Source organism: Delphinapterus leucas, chromosome 1 (assembly GCF_059928025.1).
Source record: "Delphinapterus leucas isolate spDelLeu-1000000601 "Yukka" chromosome 1, BTC_Dleu_Yukka2, whole genome shotgun sequence".
NCBI classification, from domain to species: Eukaryota; Metazoa; Chordata; class Mammalia; order Artiodactyla; family Monodontidae; genus Delphinapterus; species Delphinapterus leucas.
The window spans coordinates 86,457,530-86,477,185 of NC_143129.1; the positions used below are offsets into that span (position 1 = coordinate 86,457,530).

The following is a 19,656-nucleotide window of genomic DNA, read 5'->3' on the forward strand; positions in this document are numbered from 1 at the left end:
AGCATTCTGTAATAAAACCTTTATTTTCAATTCTCTAAATCAGTTTTGGAAAACCTATATTTAAGTTTATCCTGGTAGGTCTTTACAAAGGGATCCATAAAAGATTATACTGGAAGTGCATTCTTCCATCCTGAAATCTTCATTTTTTTGAATTTTAAAATGTTTAATTCTTTAAAATCATTTGAATCCTGGATTCTAAATCTGGTGCCATCAGTGGTACACTATGGGACTTGGAACAAGGTTGTTTTAAGAATTAAATAATATAACTGTGTACAGCATATAACCAGTGCTCAAACAACAAGAGTTGTTATTACATTATTATTATTACTATCATTATTACTTTGGGAACTCTGTCTGATCAGGATATTTTAGATACTGGTGCTGCAGGTGGGGAAAGGGGAAAAAGACTCTAGTGAGCAGTGGAGGACAGTGTAAAAGAACTGGGGCTACTCAGGCAGAGGAAAAGGTTTATAAAGACAGTAATCCCAACTATAATTATATAAAGGGTCCTGTGGAAGAGTGATTGGACTTGTTTAGTAAGGCCCTGGGAGGCAGAACCGAGACCAAAGCAGAGGATGGAGGTCGGGGCACAAATTTGGCTCACATAGTGAAGCATCTTGGGCAGATTAGCGTGGAAGAGAAAACTGGCATGGGCCATCTTCTGAGGAGAGTCAGTTCTTCATTCTAGGTTACCCAGGGTGAAAGAAATCTTGGTGAAGAAGTCCTGGACGGGATTCCAGGGATTTTGAATTTCAAGACAATGCCTCGGGCCAGAGAAGGCTCTAAGAAGAAGCAGAGGGTAGAAGTGAGTAAAAGAAAGCTTGACCAGCTCGAGGCCAGCCTCGTCCTTTCCCTCTCCACTTGCACGTTTCTTCTGATGGGAAATCCTAAGATTTAACCAAGGGGACTGGAGTCCCGCCCTCAAGTTGCAGCGCGCTCCGGGAAACTCAGTTGCCATGGCGACAGAAGCGGTTGACCTGAGGATTCAGAACAGGTTTGGCAGAGGAGAGACAATTCCTTCAGGAACTGGGCGTGGCTTTGGTTACTATGGCAGCGGAGACGCTTAGTCCAGGCCTAGGCCTGTTTAGAGGCCAATGCTCCCCCCCTTCTCTGCATGACACCCAAAAAAGAGAACGGCGAGACGGCGACCACAGGTTCTAAGATGTGGGAACCCTCGCTCATCGCCACACCCTTCAACCAGGTATGCCCAGAACCCCGTAAATCCTCTCTGCCCCCCCGCAATGCTAAAGGCCGACCAGACCCTGCAGGCAACTCTGCCAGGCTAGCCTTCCCTTCCTGACGCCACCGCTGTCCCCTCCGAAAATTGTACTTGGTACTGCTCTCCCAGGCCTGATGCTTTCACACAAAACGACCCAGGGTCCCATCCGCAGGGAAACCTTGACGAAATGAGCGTTAAGGGAAGAAGGAAGGGGAAGCGGATTTCAAAAGGTGGTGAAAGGTGCGTGGTGGTGAAGAGACAAGGTGTCCTTCTGACACCTCAGCATCCTCTTCAGTGAAGTCATCCAGATGGCACTCCACAGTTGTACTGGAGTTGTCCTTATGAACTGCTCGCTTCCTCCTGACTTCTCCTGAAGAGAGAAATCCTGTTGGATCATCTGTAGCCTGGTGCATAGTACAGCTTTAATAATGCTGTATGAAAACAGACATGGAATACCTAAGATATCAACATATTTAATACAAGTGAGCCTTCTACAGATAGGAAAGGATGACTTTCTTATGTAATGCCCTGATACCACACTATCAAAAGTTTTGATGTATTTTGAAGGTACTGTAGGAGATCTGAGTACTGAGGGGCTGGCTCCTAGACTCATCGTAGGATGACACAAAGGCAGTCTATAACCCACCTGCCACATGACGTCGAATTGCCATCCCAGAACTGACTAGCTCCCCACCTCACTCACACCCGCCCACCTCCAGTGAGCTGGTCAGCCCAATAGTTCCTGTCATCCGCTGCCAGAAATTCACTTCAACACTAAGTTGTTTCTAAGATGACATTTGGAAGGAGGAAGCTAGATTCTGGGAATTCCAGCCTGCCACTGCAAAACACTTTAAAAACTAGAATTTTTTTTTTTCATTTTCTATCTGTGTGTATGTTTCACTAGAGAGTTAGTACTTAAAGGAAAAATACATCTAAAGTCTTATGATGCCCTCATGAGAACTGTCTACCTATTTGTCCTTATTTTCCACTATAATTGTTTTTTCCCTATGAACAGCAATTCTGTCTGATATGAAATTCTACCAGATGAAGAATTTCATGAAAGTAGTTAAGATACTGCCGATGCTGACATGATGTCATGGGATTTGGGGGTATTTCTATAACCTTAGGAATGAAGGATGTCAACTCAGTAATTCTCAGTTACGTTCTCAAATTCTTAGATGTTTTTTGAAATACTCTATAAAAGACCCTCTCTTTTGCTTTTATAAGTTAGCACTAGCCAAAATAATTTTTTCTTCATTTTCTTTGAAATTGTGTAGGCCAAGTTTGGGCTTGGAGTGAACATTTCTGCTTGAATTATAAACTGCTGAACAACAGAGTTTGATGGAGCTGCTGACATTGCATTAGCTTTAGTGCTGCAAATATGAAGCTATAATTTTCCTAGTTGAGTGGAAAACCTAAAGGCACTATTTTCCCTTATGGCTTGAAAACCTGAAATAATTTTCAGCTTTCTTGTTCCTGCTTAAACAATATAATTTCAATAAATCTTACATATTAATAGAAAGAATTTGAACTCAAAGCAATATGTAGTTTTAACTACAACAAGTAAACTTCTTCAGTTTGTTGAAATATGGGTTCTTTACTGCAGGGGGAAGACAACTACCCTCCACCTCCTCTCATATTTTTTTCTCAGCTTGGTTTCATGTCTGATCCAAGAGGAAAATTCCCAGATTAAGCCAATGCCCAGAAGCATGCCCTAACCACCAATGTAATAGACTTTGAATTTTGGTTAAAGATGACTGTAGATGTGTGAATTCCTTATTCATAGGGCTCAGCAAAGTGCTTTGCACATATTGGGTGCTCAAAAAATGTTACTGCTTTAGTTTCCAGAGTCTCTTTCCATAAAGTTGCTACTTCTGTGCAAACTGCACTCCAGTGTACGTGGTTGAGTATGTGTGTGCTACTGTGTGTGTGTTGCGTGTGTATTGGGGGTCGCAGAGAGGGAATTTTTCCTCCCAGTCTTCCATAAGCCAGTTTAGTAATCCTAATCAATAGTGATTTTGAACTCATATTCGTACTGAGCTGCACTAGAGTTGACAGAGAATAAGCAAGTTCACAATTTGCTTTTAGTGAATGTACCTTGTATCACTGTTTTGGGCTGTCCTTTCAGGCTAGAATAATCATCAATTTCTCAGTGCATTTTAGTTGGTTCTAAAACATAAAATGATAGCAAATAATACAAGGCAGTCTATTACTAAGCACTAAATGATTATATAGAGTCTGGATATTAGGAGGATGAAAGTGGGCTGGGATAGCCAGGAAATGCTTTATAAAATACTTTCTTCTGGCTGAGCTCTAAAGAATAGGTAGAATTTGAGTGGGTAGAAGGAAGGAGGACAATTATTTTAGGAAAGGAGAACAGCATGTGCCTTAAATAAATCTGGGACACTTAAATTGAGAGAGAGAAAAATGTAGGTTAGACGGCTCCTGGGGGTACATTGCTCATAAATTAATTCTGTCCATCAAATGATCATTTACTAACTTTGCTATCCATGTATCAAATATTTAGCTTATTATTGTACATGTGAATAAATAATATTATTTGTGAGTATATTGTATTATTAATATATGCAAAATATCACATCTCAAATTAGATATACAGGAAATATTTAGGTACAAGGTTATAAAAATGCATCTTAGTGTGGGCTTTATATGACATAGACACATTTATGATATCTAGCAGCATTAAGAAGTTAAAGATACTGTGGTATCATAGAAATTAAAATCTTTTCATGAAACTCTCAAGGCAGCCTCTGCTGGCCACAGTGAGAGGAAGATGTGTTAACCCAGGTGCTCAGTGACAGAAGGTGCTATCTGGAAACATTTTGGTCTAAGATATTCTTATTTGTATTTTTTACTGTGGTAAAATATACAGAACATGAAATTTACCATTTTAAACATTTTAAAATATACTATTCGGTGGCATTAAGTATCTTCACATCGTTGTGCAACCATCACCACCTTCCATCTTCAAAACTCTTTCATCTTCCCCAGCTGAAAATACATCCATTAACTAGTTTCCCCACCTCCCTCCCCCCAGCACCTGGCAACCCCCATTCTACTTTCTGTGTCTACAAATTTGACTACTCTAGGTGCCTCATGTAAATGTAATCATACAGTATTTGTCTTCTTATGACTGGCTTATTTCACTTAGCATAATGTCCTCAAGCTTAATTCGGGTTGTAGCATGTATTGGAATTTCCTTGTTTTTAAGGCTGAATAATATTTCATTGTCTGTATAGACCACATTTTATTCATTCATTCGTTGATGGCCATTTGGGTTGCTTCCAACTCTTGGCTATTGTGAATAATGCTGCTATTAATATGAGTGTGCAAGAATCTGTTTGAGTCCCTGCTTTCAATTTTTTGAGTGTATATCCACAAGTAGAATTGCCAAATCATATGGTAATTTTATTTTTAATTTTTTGAGAAACAGCCATACCATTTTCCATAGCAGCTATAACATTTTTATATTCCCACTAGTTTCTCCACATCCTCACCAAATGCTTTTAACAGTCTGTGTTTTTTATTTATATACTTATATATAACAGCCATCCTAATGGGTGTGAAGTAGTATTTCATTGTGGTTTTGATTTGCATTTCCCTGATTATTTTTGATGTTGAACATCTTTTTATGTACTTTTAGGCCATTTGTGTATCTTCTTTTGCCCATTTTTAGTCAAGTTGCTTGGTTTTTTATTGTTAAATTGTTGAGGTTTTTTTTTTTAATATATTCCGGGTATTAATCCCTTATCAGATACATGGTTTGCAAATATTTTATCCTATTTCATGGGTTGCCTTTTTACTCTTTTTTTTTTTTTTTTTTTGCGCTACGCGGGCCTCTCACTGTTGTGGCCTCTCCTGTTGTGGAGCACAGGCTCCGGACGCGTAGGCTCAGCGGCCATGGCTCAAGGGCCCAGCCGCTCCGCGGCATGTGGGATCCTCCCGGACCGGGGCACGAACCCGCATCCCCTGCATTGGCAGACAGATTCCCAACCACTGCACCACCAGGGAAGTCCTGCCTTTTTACTCTTTGTGTACTGTGATGTACAAAGTTTTTAATTTTGATGAAGTTCAGTTTAAGTTTTCTTTTGTTGCCTATGCATTTGGTGTCATATCAAAGAAATCATTGCCAAACCCAGAGTCATGAAGATTTTACCTTATGTTTTCCACTAAGAGTTTTCTGCCTTCCATTTAGGTCTTTGGTCCATTTTTAGTTACTTTTTATTTATGGTATGAGGTAAGAGTCCAACTTCATTCTTTTGCATGTAAATATACAGTTTTCCCAGCACGAATTATTGAAAAGATTGTCCTTTCTCCAGAGAAAGGGTGGGGCAAGGGAGAGTAGAAGTGCCACAAAATTTCCTACCATATTGAATGTGGCTTTTTATTGATTGGGCATTCATTCGGTTGCTTTAGATCCTTGCCTGGTTTCAGAGCTCCTATAAAGTTATTTTAGTCAATCTCTGGTTGTTTTTCTAATGTTTCTGTGAAGGACAGAGGGCCTAGAGCTTTCTAGTTGGCCATCTTGCTGATCTTACTGTGGTCTGAGAGATTTTGTAATCAACTCTCATTTTTTCCATTTCTTACAAACCTACATAGCAGGTGATGCTGGGGAAGGGGAGATTAGTAGAAGCTTTGCTCATGAAAATTTAGGAAAATTTACCAAAATTGTCCAAACAGCATAGCTATTCCTTTTAGAAGCCTACAGATTGTCACGTGGCTTCAAAATGAGTGAGCTACGTGTTTCAAATGGAATCTTGTGTTATGATCAAGACTTTTGTGTAAACACAGTGGGGAAAATCCTCACAATGTTATCTGTGTTAAGTGACAGCATGATACCAGTATAGTGAATATTGAGAAGCCAGATACAAACCCTTTTCTTTTTCTTTAAGGTATTATAGACTTTTGCCCCAAATATGTTCTTCAGAATTTGAGGGTTCTCCAAAGTTTGTTTGAGTTGATTTGGTTTGGGATTTTGTTAGTTTTAATTCTTAAGTACTTCCATATTTTCAAATTATCCAAGATGGTTATTTCTTTTCATTTGTTCGAAGTTTAAGTTCTCCTTTTTAGGTGTAGCAAGAAGGCAGCCATAACTTGTGAGACCAACTATTGGCACAGCAATTATTTCATTCTCTTACTGTGACCCACCATAGAGAATGTTAAAAAAAAAAAAAAAAACAGAAAAAAAATTTTGGCAATCTACACATTCCCTAACCCAGCCAGCCTCACTATTCCAATTCACTGATTTCATTTTGTAATGATGATTTCAGGTCCCTAATACCCAGCTTAAGGGAATGGATACTCATTGTCATTTGCCTTATATTTATCATTAAGATTTTGCTTCTTGATTAAGCCTTCAACTCTTCTTTAATATAAATATCCACATATTTTTAAATAATGATTCCTTTTTTTTTTTTTTGGCCATGTTGGGTCTTTGTTGATGCACGGGCTTTCTATAGTTGTGGCGAGCGGAGGCTACTCTTTGCGGTGCGCGGGCTTCTCATTGCGGTGGCTTCTCTTGTTCTGGAGTATGGGCTCTAGGCACGTGGGCTTCAGTAGTTGTGGCACACGGGCTCAGTAGTTGTGGCTCACAGGCTCTAGAGTTCAGGCTCAGTAGTTGTGGCACCTGGGCTTAGTTGCTCTGCGGCATGTGGGATCTTCCCGGACCAGGGATCAAACCCGTGTCCCCTGCATTGGCAGGCAGATTCTTAGCCACTACGCCACCAGGGAAGCCCTAAGCTGGCCTCCATTTAACCATCACATTGAATTGCTAGAGACAAGACATTCTCTTCCTTGAAGCATAGACACACAAAGGAGGCAATGAGCTGCTGGAGAAAGCCCCAGCTCTGGGGCCAGGTAGACCTAGGTGTCGAATCCTGATTTTGAAAGGCCTAATGGGTGACCTAGAGCAAATGTCTTACCTTCTCTGAGCCTCGTTCTCCTTTTGTCATATGGAGATAATAATATCCACCTCAAAGATTTGCTGTGAGGAGTAAATGATATTTATTTCATTTCATAAATATTTTATCACATCTGGCATCTAATAACCCTTCAATAAGAGAGTTCACTCCCTGCATCCTGCTTTTTCACTCATATTAGTCTCTTTGCTTGAAATGAATTTCCACCTTCCCTCCCCTTGTCAGGCCCATTCTTCGAGGCTCTCATAAAGCCACGCCTTGCAGTGAGCTTTCCTAAATACCCTAGCCCACATTTATCTTCCCCCACCTTGGATCTAGGCTGTGTCTTTTACAACTCAGTCCTTGGTTGTGAGAATGCCTTGAATTATTTGCTATCATTTCATGTTTTATAGAGCACAAGTATTGATGTAATGTAAGCTGCTTCACAGAAAAATCATATATTATCCTCCTTATATCTACTCCCCAATGACCAGCACGTTTATAGGCACACAGAACCACACTCAAACTCTATACGAAATTAATTCACTGATTTACTTTGAAATATGAAGAAACCTTTATTGTAGAAACCAGGACAGCTAAGACTGAGGAGATGTTTTCTAAGAGAAGAGGAAGGGACAGAAAACATTTATACAAAAAACCATCATAGCACATATATAGGCTGATTGTAACAGTACCCCCAAAAGAACTATGCAATGATTCCATTTCACTTCACAGAGGTATTTTATCTGCCAACCAGGAGGCATTTAAGTGAATGCTCTTTAGAACATATAGTTAGCAGTTTCTCCTCCTCATTAGACTTCAGCTGAGGAATAATATGTTTCTCTTATTAAATGTAGCTTAGTGACAATAGCTGAGTTGTGCACACTTGAAAAATAGTAACAGAATTTCCTTGGGGTCTTGAACAAAGCTTCTATCTTATAAAGGTTTGGAAAGTAGATAAGGGTTCCAGATAGGTATTGCTGAAATTATTAATACTCCAGACCTCTTAAAGTCGTAAAGTATATAGATACTAGAATGATAATAAGCAGTCTCAGTAGGTTTGGGAGGAAAAATGTTCAATTGAATTGAAGTACTTGAAACCATTATAAATGCAGTTTATCAAAAGAGAAATACATTTTATGGACAGACCCCCTGAATAACGTTTGAGGCAGTGAAGAATTTTTCAACTTTTTTGATCTTAAACAGTAAGCTATTTCTCATGTTAATGTGTAAGACTTACTGGAAATCCTCATGAGCTGAAGACTGATGTCTGGCAGCAAGCATATTTCTGAAATTGGCTTGGATTTTATTACTATATTTTCTGAAATATGCTTTCATTGATATTTACCAAACAGATTGCCAGTTCACACAAAGGTTGTTTTAATAAAGGCCAATGAAAACAACTGAGCTGCTAGGAAGAATGTTAAGAGGGAAATGGACTTTTCATAACCTCACATTATAATTTCTCTTTTTAGACAAAAATGTATTATTTGAATGAGTTTGGAACCAAAGGGAGTTCTCATGTCAAAATATCTACCTAGATGGTATACGTGATTGTTTTTATAGCAAATGAAAAATATTAAATACAAGTAAAACGTAAGTGTTGCCAGTATGAGTTTGGCAACATACTAGGGAAATGTTAAGAAATGGTGAATGTTGACCATGTTTCAGCTCTAGCCATAGAAACCGTCATTGGCTCCCAGTTACCCACAAGATAAAATGCAAGATGTTCTGCCTGGCTTTCATGGCCCTGCCTAATTTGGTCTTTCTCTGCCCATCCGTCTTTATCTTCCTTTACTCCAGTTGAGTGGTCTCTGTAGTATCCCCAGGCACATACTGACTTTTCCCATGTAGTTTCCTGGCCTGAAGATCTCCCTGCCTCCATCCTCATTAAAACCCTCATTAAAACCCTCCCTTATATCTTCCAGAAGGGAGCTTAATCACATTATTCTGGTCCCTACTGACTTTTCTCCTTCCACTAAATTACTTCAGTGATTGTTATCTTTTATTTTTTAATTAATCAATTAATTTATTTTTGGCTGCATTGGATCTTCACTGCTGCACACGGGCTTTCTCTAGTTGCAGCGAGCGGGGGCTCCCCCTCGTTGCGGTGTGCGGGCTTCTCACTGTGGTGGCTTCTCTTGTTGCGGAGCACGGGCTCTAGGTGTGCAGGCTTCAGTAGTTGTGGCACGTGGGCTCAGTAGTTGTGGCTGTACTCGGTACTATATTACTGTATAGTAATAGTTTCCCCTCTCTCTCCTAAATTTCTTTCAGTCAGTCCTCCCATTGAAGTCCCTCTTTTCCTATAACCAGTTTATTTGCCATTTTGTGACTCTTTCCAGCTATTCAATCTCTTTTTAGGTTTTATGCCTAAAACTCAACACAACTTTCCAAGTACTTAGACCCTCTGGTTTTGTACAGTTGTAGGGCAATGTTTTCTATTTTGTTCCCACTTTTTTCTACATCTGGTGAGCCAAGGCATTTCAATGGAACCGCAGCACGTTAAGCTGATGGCTATGGGGAAGCATGACATACAGGCACCTTTCCTGTAACTGATCATCAAAGCTTCTAAACTTCTTTTTTTTAAATTGAAGCATAGTTGATTTACAATGTTGTGTTAGTTTCTGGTGTACAGCAAAGTGATTCAGTTATATATCTATATTCTTTTTCATATTCTTTTCCATTATGGTTCACTACAGGATATTGAATATAGTTCCCCATGCTGTGTAGTAGGACCTTGTTGTTTATTTTATATATAGTAGTGTGTATCTGCTAACTCCAAACTCCTAAAGTATCCCTCCTCCACCCCTTTTCCCCTTTGGTAACCACAAGTTTGTTTTCTATGTCTGTGAGTCTGTTTCTGTTTTGTAAATAAGTTCATTTGCATCGTATTTTAGATTCTACATACAAGTAATATCATACGGTATTTGTCTTTCTCTGACTTACTTCACTTAATATGATAATCCCTAGGTCCATCCATGTTGCTGCAAATGGCATTATTTCATTCTTTTTATGGCTGAGTAGTATTCTACTAATATAGTAGTATTCTCTCTCTCTCTCTCTCTATATATATATATGCCACATCTTCTTTATCCATTATTCTGTCAATGGACATTTAGATTGCTTCCATGTCTTGGCTATTGTAAATAGTGCTGCAATGAACATTGGGGTGCACGTGTCTTTTCAAATTAGAGTTTTCTCTGGATATATGCCCAGGAGTGGGATTGCTGGGTCATATAAAGCCTCTAAACTTCCGACTGGAGTTTAGATTATGTTTTCTTCAATGCATTTACTTATATTTTCCACACTGAATCTCATCTGACACACATGCTTGCTCAACTCAGAAGGCTTTGTGAAATCTCCCTGCAGTGTTTAATTGTCCCCTTGGCAGAATGTCATTGTCACAACATCTGCCAGTGAAGCCAAGGCAGGGTGGCAGACGAAGGCCCATTGTCTAGGAATCAGGACATGCTTCTTGCTAGCTGTGTCACCTTGACCAAGTCTCCATGTCATAGATTTTTTACCCCCATCTGCAAAATGAAGGAATTGGACTAAATGGCAATGGAAGAGATCGCCTAACATTAAATTCTGAAAGTTTGTGTTTCACTGTAACTATTTACGTATTGTGTATAAAGGCAGTTAAATAAGACATATGCAAGGAAGGCTCCCAGGGCTCCCTGCTGTTAACACTTCTCCATCCAGAGAGATGTCTGCTTAACTTCGCCTTTGTTTTTTAGCCAGTTCTCTGTGACAAAACATTTCCTCTGCTTCCATGGTAACTCAATGTTTTTGGTATGTAAACTTGTGAAATGCTTTCTAAAATTAAATAATTTGTTTCCTGGCTTCCTCTTGTCCTCACCCCTCACAATCATGATTCTTTGTGTTGTTCTTATTGTGTTTTCTGCTAAATATGACTATAGTGTGTGGTCTTGGGTGGTACAGACAGGATATATTGAATAGAAATGGAGAGGAAATCCCCCAAATTATATAAGCACCAATGAAAAATCATGGGATCTCTAAGACTGCCTGTGACTCCATATATGTATTTAATAGTTGAGTTTTGGTTAAACTAGTTAAAGGTTAGGAATATTGACTTCAACTGCCTCTGTCTTTTTTTTGAATTTTTTATTGAAGTATAGTTGATTTACAATGTTGTGTTAATTACTGCTATACAGCAAAGTGACTCCGTTGTATACACACACACACACACACACACACACACATTCTTTCTCATATTCTTTTCCATTATGTCAGCTACCTCTGTCTTCACATCAAGTATTTAGATGGCTGAGCAAGGATAGAAAGCGTTTCATTATTCACAGTTGCTACTGTAATCATAAAGGTGAAGCATTAGAGAATGTTTATTGTTTAACTTGTCATGCATATCTTATAAAGTTAGCACCAACCTAGGAAAATGTTTGTGGAAAAATGATTTATTAGGACCATATTTTCAACCTTTGAGATGGAAATAACTGTGAATGTGTTATTTTATTCTTTGTGATGAAGATGTCACTTTTGCTCAGAAGGGTATACGCTTTAAAACATATTTAAAGCAATGATGATCTGTTTTTCTGAAGAAAGTTTTTTTGCTTAGTCCCTCTTGTGTTCAGTAATTAAGAGCAATCATGTCTAGAGGCCAAAGATTTTGGCCGTGTGGAGCAGAATTTGGGGTCACGTGAAGTCCATATGGGAACTGGACCTCTGGCTATACCCTCATCAGTACTGTCTTCAAAGCAGCTGAGGAAATTCTCTCATCTTACACAGCGTATACCACACAAAGAGCCTCTTGGTGGCTTCACTGGAAGTTTGTTCTCAGCCTCCTTGGCAGCATTTTTTCTTTAGCTTTATCTCCATGTTGACCTCATCAGCATCTCTAATTAGTCTTATTTTATAGAAGCCAGTGTTCCTCCAAAATCGAGGAGGTTGAAAGTTTCCTCTCTACTTTGAATTTTAGCTGCTAGAAAAAGTCTTTAAAATTATCCAACTTAGTTTGGTCGATGAAAATTTTTGGTCAAACGAACAAGCACCTTGAAACAAAAGAACTGTATTTAAATGTTTTAAATGAATTCAGTAGGAAAGATTGTTCATCTTGAATTGTTCAGTTTGGGCTGGAGAAAGTGGGATTAAAATAAAATCAAACTAGGAAAGATGGACGCCTTCCTAGATCTTCCTTATGTAAGTCTATAGTAGACGTACCCCACTGGTCAATTCCAAGCCCTAAACATGGTCAGCTGTGGAGCTGGAGCTTCCTTCTGTAATGTATCTTTAGCCCAGTAGCAGTTGAGTCATGGGTGAGCCAGGGGGAGAATAGCAATTACTAAGTTGCCAACCATTATCTTCCCCAGATGTGGGGACAAAATTACCCTTTTAATGTCTTCTGAAAGTTCTCCCTATTTTTCTTCCTCTGTCCTGTTTTGGTATGGACACCTTCCTTCTAATCCCCCTCACTGCCAGTCCATCTCTAGGCTTCAGAGGAGGCAGAGAGTGGTCCTTGACACAGAAACATACTTTCATAGGGGAATTATTTAAAGCATTATGAATTTCCAGAATGTAAGATGGGCACATCCCAAAGTATAACTTTAAAAATGCATTCCAAAGGAAAATAGAAATAAGTTCCTTTATTAAATTCCTAGAGTCCATATACCTCTCTACTAACGAAGAATTGAAGCTTGAGGCTATATCTATATCTAATGTGGTTTTTATATACAAATAATATATTCTTTACCTGACATCACTAAGACATTGTCCTTTAGTAGATTTTTAAATATTGGAAATGGTTTAAGACTGAGTACAACCAGCTAGTAAATATGGAGTTTGACCATAGCTTCAGTAAGTAATTAAATTCAGTTGAAAAACATTTGTTCCTTTTGTATTAAACTACTGCCCTATGTACTACCTGGGATGTATAGAAAGGGGAGGATGGGTCAATGGAAAAAGGAACAATACAGCATTCCTGCCACCTAGAGCTAATCAGAGAAAACATAGACATAGAGCTAATCAGAGAAAACATAGACAACCGTGATTCTAAAAGTGTAATCCCTGGACCAGAAGCAACAGCATCGCCTGGGAACTTATAAGAAATGCAAATTCCCAGGCCCCACCGTAGACTTACTGAATCAGAAACTCGGGGTGGAGCGTAGTTTGTACTTCGATTTGTACGTTAACAAACATGATTCTCATGCACACTAAAGCTGAAGACCCACACTAATATCATGACCTCAATGTAAGTACTATGTTACTAGTATAGTACTGATAATGAGTTTGCAAGCAGAGGGCACAGTGGTCACTGCTGGGCTGAGATGTTTAGCCACATCTCAGCCCAGCAAAGAGCCACAGATGAAGCAGGAATTTCACCTGGAAGCAAGGAATTCTGTATAAAAGGACCATGCTGAGCAAACAGAGAGCTGAGAAAACACATGACATATTTGTGATACATAATTAACCACTCCCTAGGCACTGGATTAGGTGCTTTACGCACACTATCATGGTTCATCCTCACAACAGCTCTAAAAATATTATTCCCATTTACATGGCAAAATTAAGACTCAAGAACTTACGTAGAACAATTTGAGAGCTGTGAGAGTTTAGAAATAGTGGGAGATACGGTGTTTAAAATATGTGGGGAAGAGAACGTAAAGGATTTTGAATTCTAGTAAGATAGAGTTTGGACTTATCCCATTAGAGTCTATGAGTTAGACAATTAAAATACTTTCTGTGAGGGAAGCGTGAAATGATTAAACTGATGTCTTAGAAAAAATTAATAGGTTAGAGATGGAAGAAGCTGGAGGCTCGAATAGACCCTGTAGAAGGTATTTTCAGTGGTCTAGGTTTGAGGTGGTTATAGGTTGAACTAGCCGAATCACCATGAGAATAAAAAGGAAGTGACAGATCCAAGAAATTCTAGAAAGAAAGTAACTGCAATTGCATATACAAAAGGAGAATGAGGGAGGATTTGAAGCATGATGATTGGGAAAAATGGAAAGTCTCAGAAACTGACAAATTCAGTTAAATGAATTTGGATGATTTTTATTGTTTGTGATAGGATTTTGTTTGTTTTGTTTTTAGCGTATACAGAGAGGTAAAGAACTCAGCTTTCAGACATTCTGAGTATGAGATGATGGTAGAACATCAAAGTAGAAATTCATCAGGAAGTCCATAGACTATAACTCACAGTCCATGGTTGGAGACATCGACTTAAGGACTGTAGTAGAGAAGTGGAGTGGATGCTGTGGGAGGACCTAGAATATCCAATAGAGAGAATGTGCCAGGAGAAGAACAGAAGGTTGAGCATAGAATTCTATGGACTATCTAAAGGTCCTCATTTATGAGGTAGAAAGAAAGCAAAGAGCCTGATGGTCAGAGAAGAAACAGCCACAGAAATAAAGACAGAATGAGAACAGTGTTGTGTCATGGAAATCAGTCCAGGGAGAAGGGCACGAAATGGCATTTGAAGTCCCCACCTATGGAGATCTAGGGAGAACAGAGCAAGGCAACCATATTTGGTGATGAGGACACAATTAGTGATCCTAAAGGATGCAGTTTCAATAGAGTGAATGGTGGTGGAGGTGAGGGAGGGAGGTGGGAGCAATACTGTGGCTTATCAGGATCCAGGGCCTCAAGCGCTAGGTCCCATGTTTGGGGAGTTTGACTATGAAGAAAAGAAGATCCTATGGAAAATGGTTAGCGGGGAGACTGGGATTAGGTGAAGATAGCTATGCTTTTGTGAAATGGGATAGAGAGGAGAGGGCAGGAAGGGATTGAAAACTGGAGGGGGAGAGATAGGATTGACGGAACAATCTGGAAAAGCAGGTCAAAGGAAAGTGGGTCATTTGCTCTAGTACAGAAGAGAAAGGATCAGAATCTTTCCCTCAGCCCGAGAAAAAGGAGCAAGTTCTTCAGACTGGTGAAGGACGTACTGAGAAGAGAATGTGAAAAGGGGAAGAAACCTAAGCAAGAGAGCTTTGCTCTTCTGAGGAGGTGGAGGTGTGGCCACTGTGTAGATAGAAGGTTGACAAACAAGAGACATGGGCAAAGAATTCCTTCCACTCTTTCTTCAATCAGCATCTGCCCGTGAGGCAGGGACATAAGATGCAGGGAGAGATGCGGTCAACAGTAAAACCCGTATCATTTTACGTTATGACTGTGCACATATCTGCCTCCCTTACTAGAATGTGGGTTTTTTGAGAGCAGAGACTTCCTTCTTTTTTAATGCAGGAGAGCACAAAGGGTAATATAACAAGGACATTTGTACCATCGTGACAATTGCTAGTTTCTATTTTTTTTAAATAAACACTGGGAAAAAAATGGAAGAACACTTTGTCCTTACTCCCAGCCCCTGTTCCATTCCTTTCTCTCCCTTCCTAGGAGCACACACTGTCATGAATGCATATCCTCTGAGCCTATCTATGTATCTATTTATCTATATCCATGAATATTATGTAATATTGTTTATGATTTTTTTAATTTATACAAATGGTTCTATATTGTACTTACCAGTTCTGCAATTTATCTTTCTTTTAAATTCATCATTATGTTTTGAAGTCTAACCATGCTGAGAAATACAGATTTAGTTCATTTCCTTTAATTTCCCTTGTCTTATTAATCTTTGCATCCTTCATTTCCAGTGTAGCATAGGTACCCACATAGCAAAAGTTATTAGTGAATAAATTAGGATAAACAATATAACAAAAGAAATGGATACTTTATACAGCACTTTCTTATGAAATACTTTTAACTATAATCTCTTTTCTCTGTTATTTGTGGATTTTTCTTCCCCAGGCTGATGCTATTTAAGGGTAGTGTTTATGCCTTATGCCTGTGCATTCTATTCCTAACGCCCATTTCAATGTTTGACACATAGTAACTCCTCAGTAAATATTTATTGAATGAATGAATGACTCCCTACTGTAAGTATTATTTTGTTAAAGTCCAGGTTCTGAGTACTGAGTGTTTTCCCAAGACCACGTGGTTGGAATCAGGACTAATGATCAGGTTTTCTGATACTAAATCCAGTGGTCTTTTCATTATAACATTGAAAGAGCTATTGTAAGGACTATATTAGAGAATCAGTAGGAAAGAAATAATTATAATGAATTACTGCCCTGATGTAACCAATAAATAGACTCCATGTACCTATGTAGTTAGGGAAAATTAATAACCATCACCAGGTCTAGGGCTTGAAATTTATCATAATCATTAACTTAGAATATATTGTCATGTGGTCCTTAAACCATGTGAGGTTCATATTATAAAGGAGATATGTGAATTATGAGGGTGTATAGGATTGCGGGAGGGAAGGAATGAGCAGGAATCAGTTTCACTCAAGTACAACTGCTTTTGCTAAGGTCAGTGGTAACCTTCTAATTGCCTTTGACGACATACATCACTGTGCTTCTGGCTTCAGTGACACCTCCCCTCCTGGCTCTCCTTCACCTCACCTTCTTGTCCACCTCCTAGAAACCCTTCCCTACAACAGGGACAGTTGAGTGGAGATCTGAAGGAAATTACAAGCAATCTAGGAAAAAGATCTCAGGAGCTGCCTCAGATACCCACCCACACTGCAATCTGCCCTCCCACTAGGAATGATTGGTACTGATCAATACATTTAACCCTTCACTTGATGATTTGGAGGTTTTACCCCAGTTTCCTCACTCAGAGGCAGATCTCCATCACCTCTTGAGTCCCTGGAACAACTCTTGGGTCCTGGGCAGCTGGAAAAGTCAGGATTGCTGCACGGAACGAGATCTGGGGAGCAACGCACCCTAACTCCTTTGACAGGCCAGTCAAAGCAACGGGGTGGCCAAGTAGCTGGCACAAGGAAATGACCTTTTAAGGAACTTATTTTCATGTATAAGCACTGTTTGCCCACTTTCAAACTCCTATCTTAGTCATTTTGGGGTATCCTTTACAGTTTGTTACATCTCAGACATTTAACCAGACTAATTTCATAAATGCTGGTTGAGTTGAACCCCGCCTCTTTTTTTTGTTGAATTGAGGCAGAACACAGGTTCTCTACCACGCTTCTTGCTCAAGGTACAGTCTCATAGTTTTTCTGACACCCTCAGGGAATGTTTGGATAGTCTCATCGTTCCCTACTAACGTGACGCAAACTCAGGTATCTAGAAGATCGATACTGCCTGGGATCATCCTTGGATGTCCCTTCTTTCCCACATCCTAATTTGAAGACCACAGCTTTAGACCTAAAAATCAGAGCAGGTGGTCAGACAAAGAATTTTTGTTCTGCTTCCAGGTATTAGAGACCGTATGGGGAATGAAATTTGGTTACCAAAATATTGGCATTTCTTAGACATTTTATTGAATTTTGGGGCAAATAGGATAGAGTGCTTGTAATCAGGACAGTTTTATATCCTTGTTATAGTCAGAAGTATCCTTGGGTGTTCCGCACTCACTCAAGATGAATGGAGAAATTAAACTGTATCATTGGCTTTGTAGTGAACAAATGACAAGTGAGATGTAACAAACCAAACAGCAGCTATGGGGCATGGATGGCTCATTAGAAAGAGCATTGGTTGGTTATTTTGTTTCCTTTGTGTAGCCGTAGTGCCAAAGCCATACAAGTTCATGGACTATGTCACAATGCTTAGGAAAAAAATGACATTTAATTAGACAAAGGAAGGTGGGGAAAAAGAAAAGGAAAGGGCTAAATTAGGATAACTAGTGAGCTCATATTGAGTCCTGAAAATATATCTTAATTTTTAACGTGGAAGATAGTAATTCAACACTGAAGGGACTCGAGGAAGGCACAAAGGGGTCTCATGTCTGAGGAGGGAGTTGGTGAAAGGTTGTAGCCTTTAATATCTGATGATGAAAAGAGATCTCCTTTCTTTGGGGTGAGTCCCTGGTTCCAACTTTACATTCGTGGAGCAATTAGCAGGACTCCTCTTGGCTTTGCTTGGTCTCCTCCGTTAGAAGAATGCCTCTGATATGTAATATTTGTTTGAAAACCCAAAGAAGCTTGTTTCCTTTTGAGGTTTGCCTTACTTTTTATGTTCTGAAGTTCATTTTGGACCTCAGATTTTGCTCCAAGCAATAAAATTGGCTGGATTGTACTAACATAATGGAGCTGTAATTTTAGCCAACTCTGGGGGTGGGGAGATAGTTAAGGTGTGTAGTGGTTTCTGTGGCTTCTCTGTGGAGTAGAATTCCCTGCAAAGCTTTTCCATGTGGTGTTTTAATAGCTGTCTTAAAACTCTCTGATGCATGGAGCAAAACCGAATTAGACTCATGTACGAGATTGCTGGGATGAGCCAAGAACGCTGAAAAACAAAAGACAAACAAACAGCCTAAGCTCAGAGCCTAAACTGTCCGAAGAAGATCCTCAGGACATATGCAAATTCAAAATTACAGAAATAATCACCTGTTTTAACCCATTTTTTGCAAAATTTTCTAAGGAGAATCGTAATCTTTTCTTTGCATGCCTTAATATTTTACCTTTGCATGTAGCTTTACAATTTACAAAATGCTTCAATATATATATTTTATCATTAGAGACTTCCCACAACCTTTGGAAGTTTCTATCATTAGCCCCATTTTTATAAATGAGAAAACTGAGTCACAAAGATAGATCCAAGGTCATTTAGCAGAGGAACTACAGAGGCAGAATTTGATACCACTTCAGAGCTCTGCATCTTTACACCAGAACTTCAGTAATTTTAACTAGTGATGATGTTTAATATTCATGAAGACAAAAGGAACACCAGACTGGTAGTGTGTGCATACACAGTAAAGATGCTTCCAGGCTTCTGAGTTCTCATCAGTGACTATAGGACATTACAGTGTTGTCTGAACGTCCAGAGGATATGCTCTTCCTTTCATTCAAATGCTCAGTGATTCAGAGACATGGTTCCTTCCAAAGTGCTGAGCGTAGCCGATAAAATGCCGCATACTTCGTTGGCATTCTCATACTAGCATGTGTAAAAGTTCTCTGCAGTGTGTGGTTTTGGCTGCTAAGTTCCAGAAACATTTATTGAATGCTACTATATGCCAGGCACATGGGCAAAGTAGGAAGTTATCCAGGTGGCATGATTCTAGGGGAGCCTTTTACACTGGCCCAGCCCACTGCCTAAAATACTCTCCTTAGCAGGGCATCCCTTTGAGTTAGTCTACGAGTCACTGGGATTCCTTTTTGAAAATGAAGATAGTTTGGAAAGAAAAAGATACTTTTTAATTTAAAAAATACTTTTAAAAGTATTTTTTTAATACTAAATTTCACTAAAGCCTTGAGGTATATTTATTCATCCAGTTACCAAAATCAACTATTAAGGCCCTGAGTTGAATAGGAGGTGATGTGGATAAATTTTATTCTACCCAGGAGAAGGGGATGGTGAATTCTAGAAATTCACCTGTAAGGGCCCAGGGAAGCCAGGATATAGCAGCAGGTCAGGGAGCCCACCTTATCTGGAGAGAGGGATGCACTAAGGTTCTCTATCAAGAATAAACTTCAGTCACTTTGCTTTTGTTTTTAAGAACTAGCCCTACCTGATACATTTCAAAACCAAG

General features: G+C 39.3%; 1 protein-coding gene across 1 annotated transcript in view; it reads left to right on the top strand.

Annotated features, from left to right (window-relative positions):
• Positions 1–349: 349 nt before the first annotated feature.
• Positions 350–19,656, top strand: part of SPAG17 (sperm associated antigen 17) — a 220,331-nt gene continuing 201,024 nt past the window's right edge. The window contains exon 1 of the mRNA XM_022583945.3: positions 350–1,201. Coding sequence (XP_022439653.3) covers positions 1,115–1,201 — 87 coding nt within the window. The 5' untranslated portion in view covers positions 350–1,114. The remainder of the gene's footprint in view (positions 1,202–19,656) is intronic.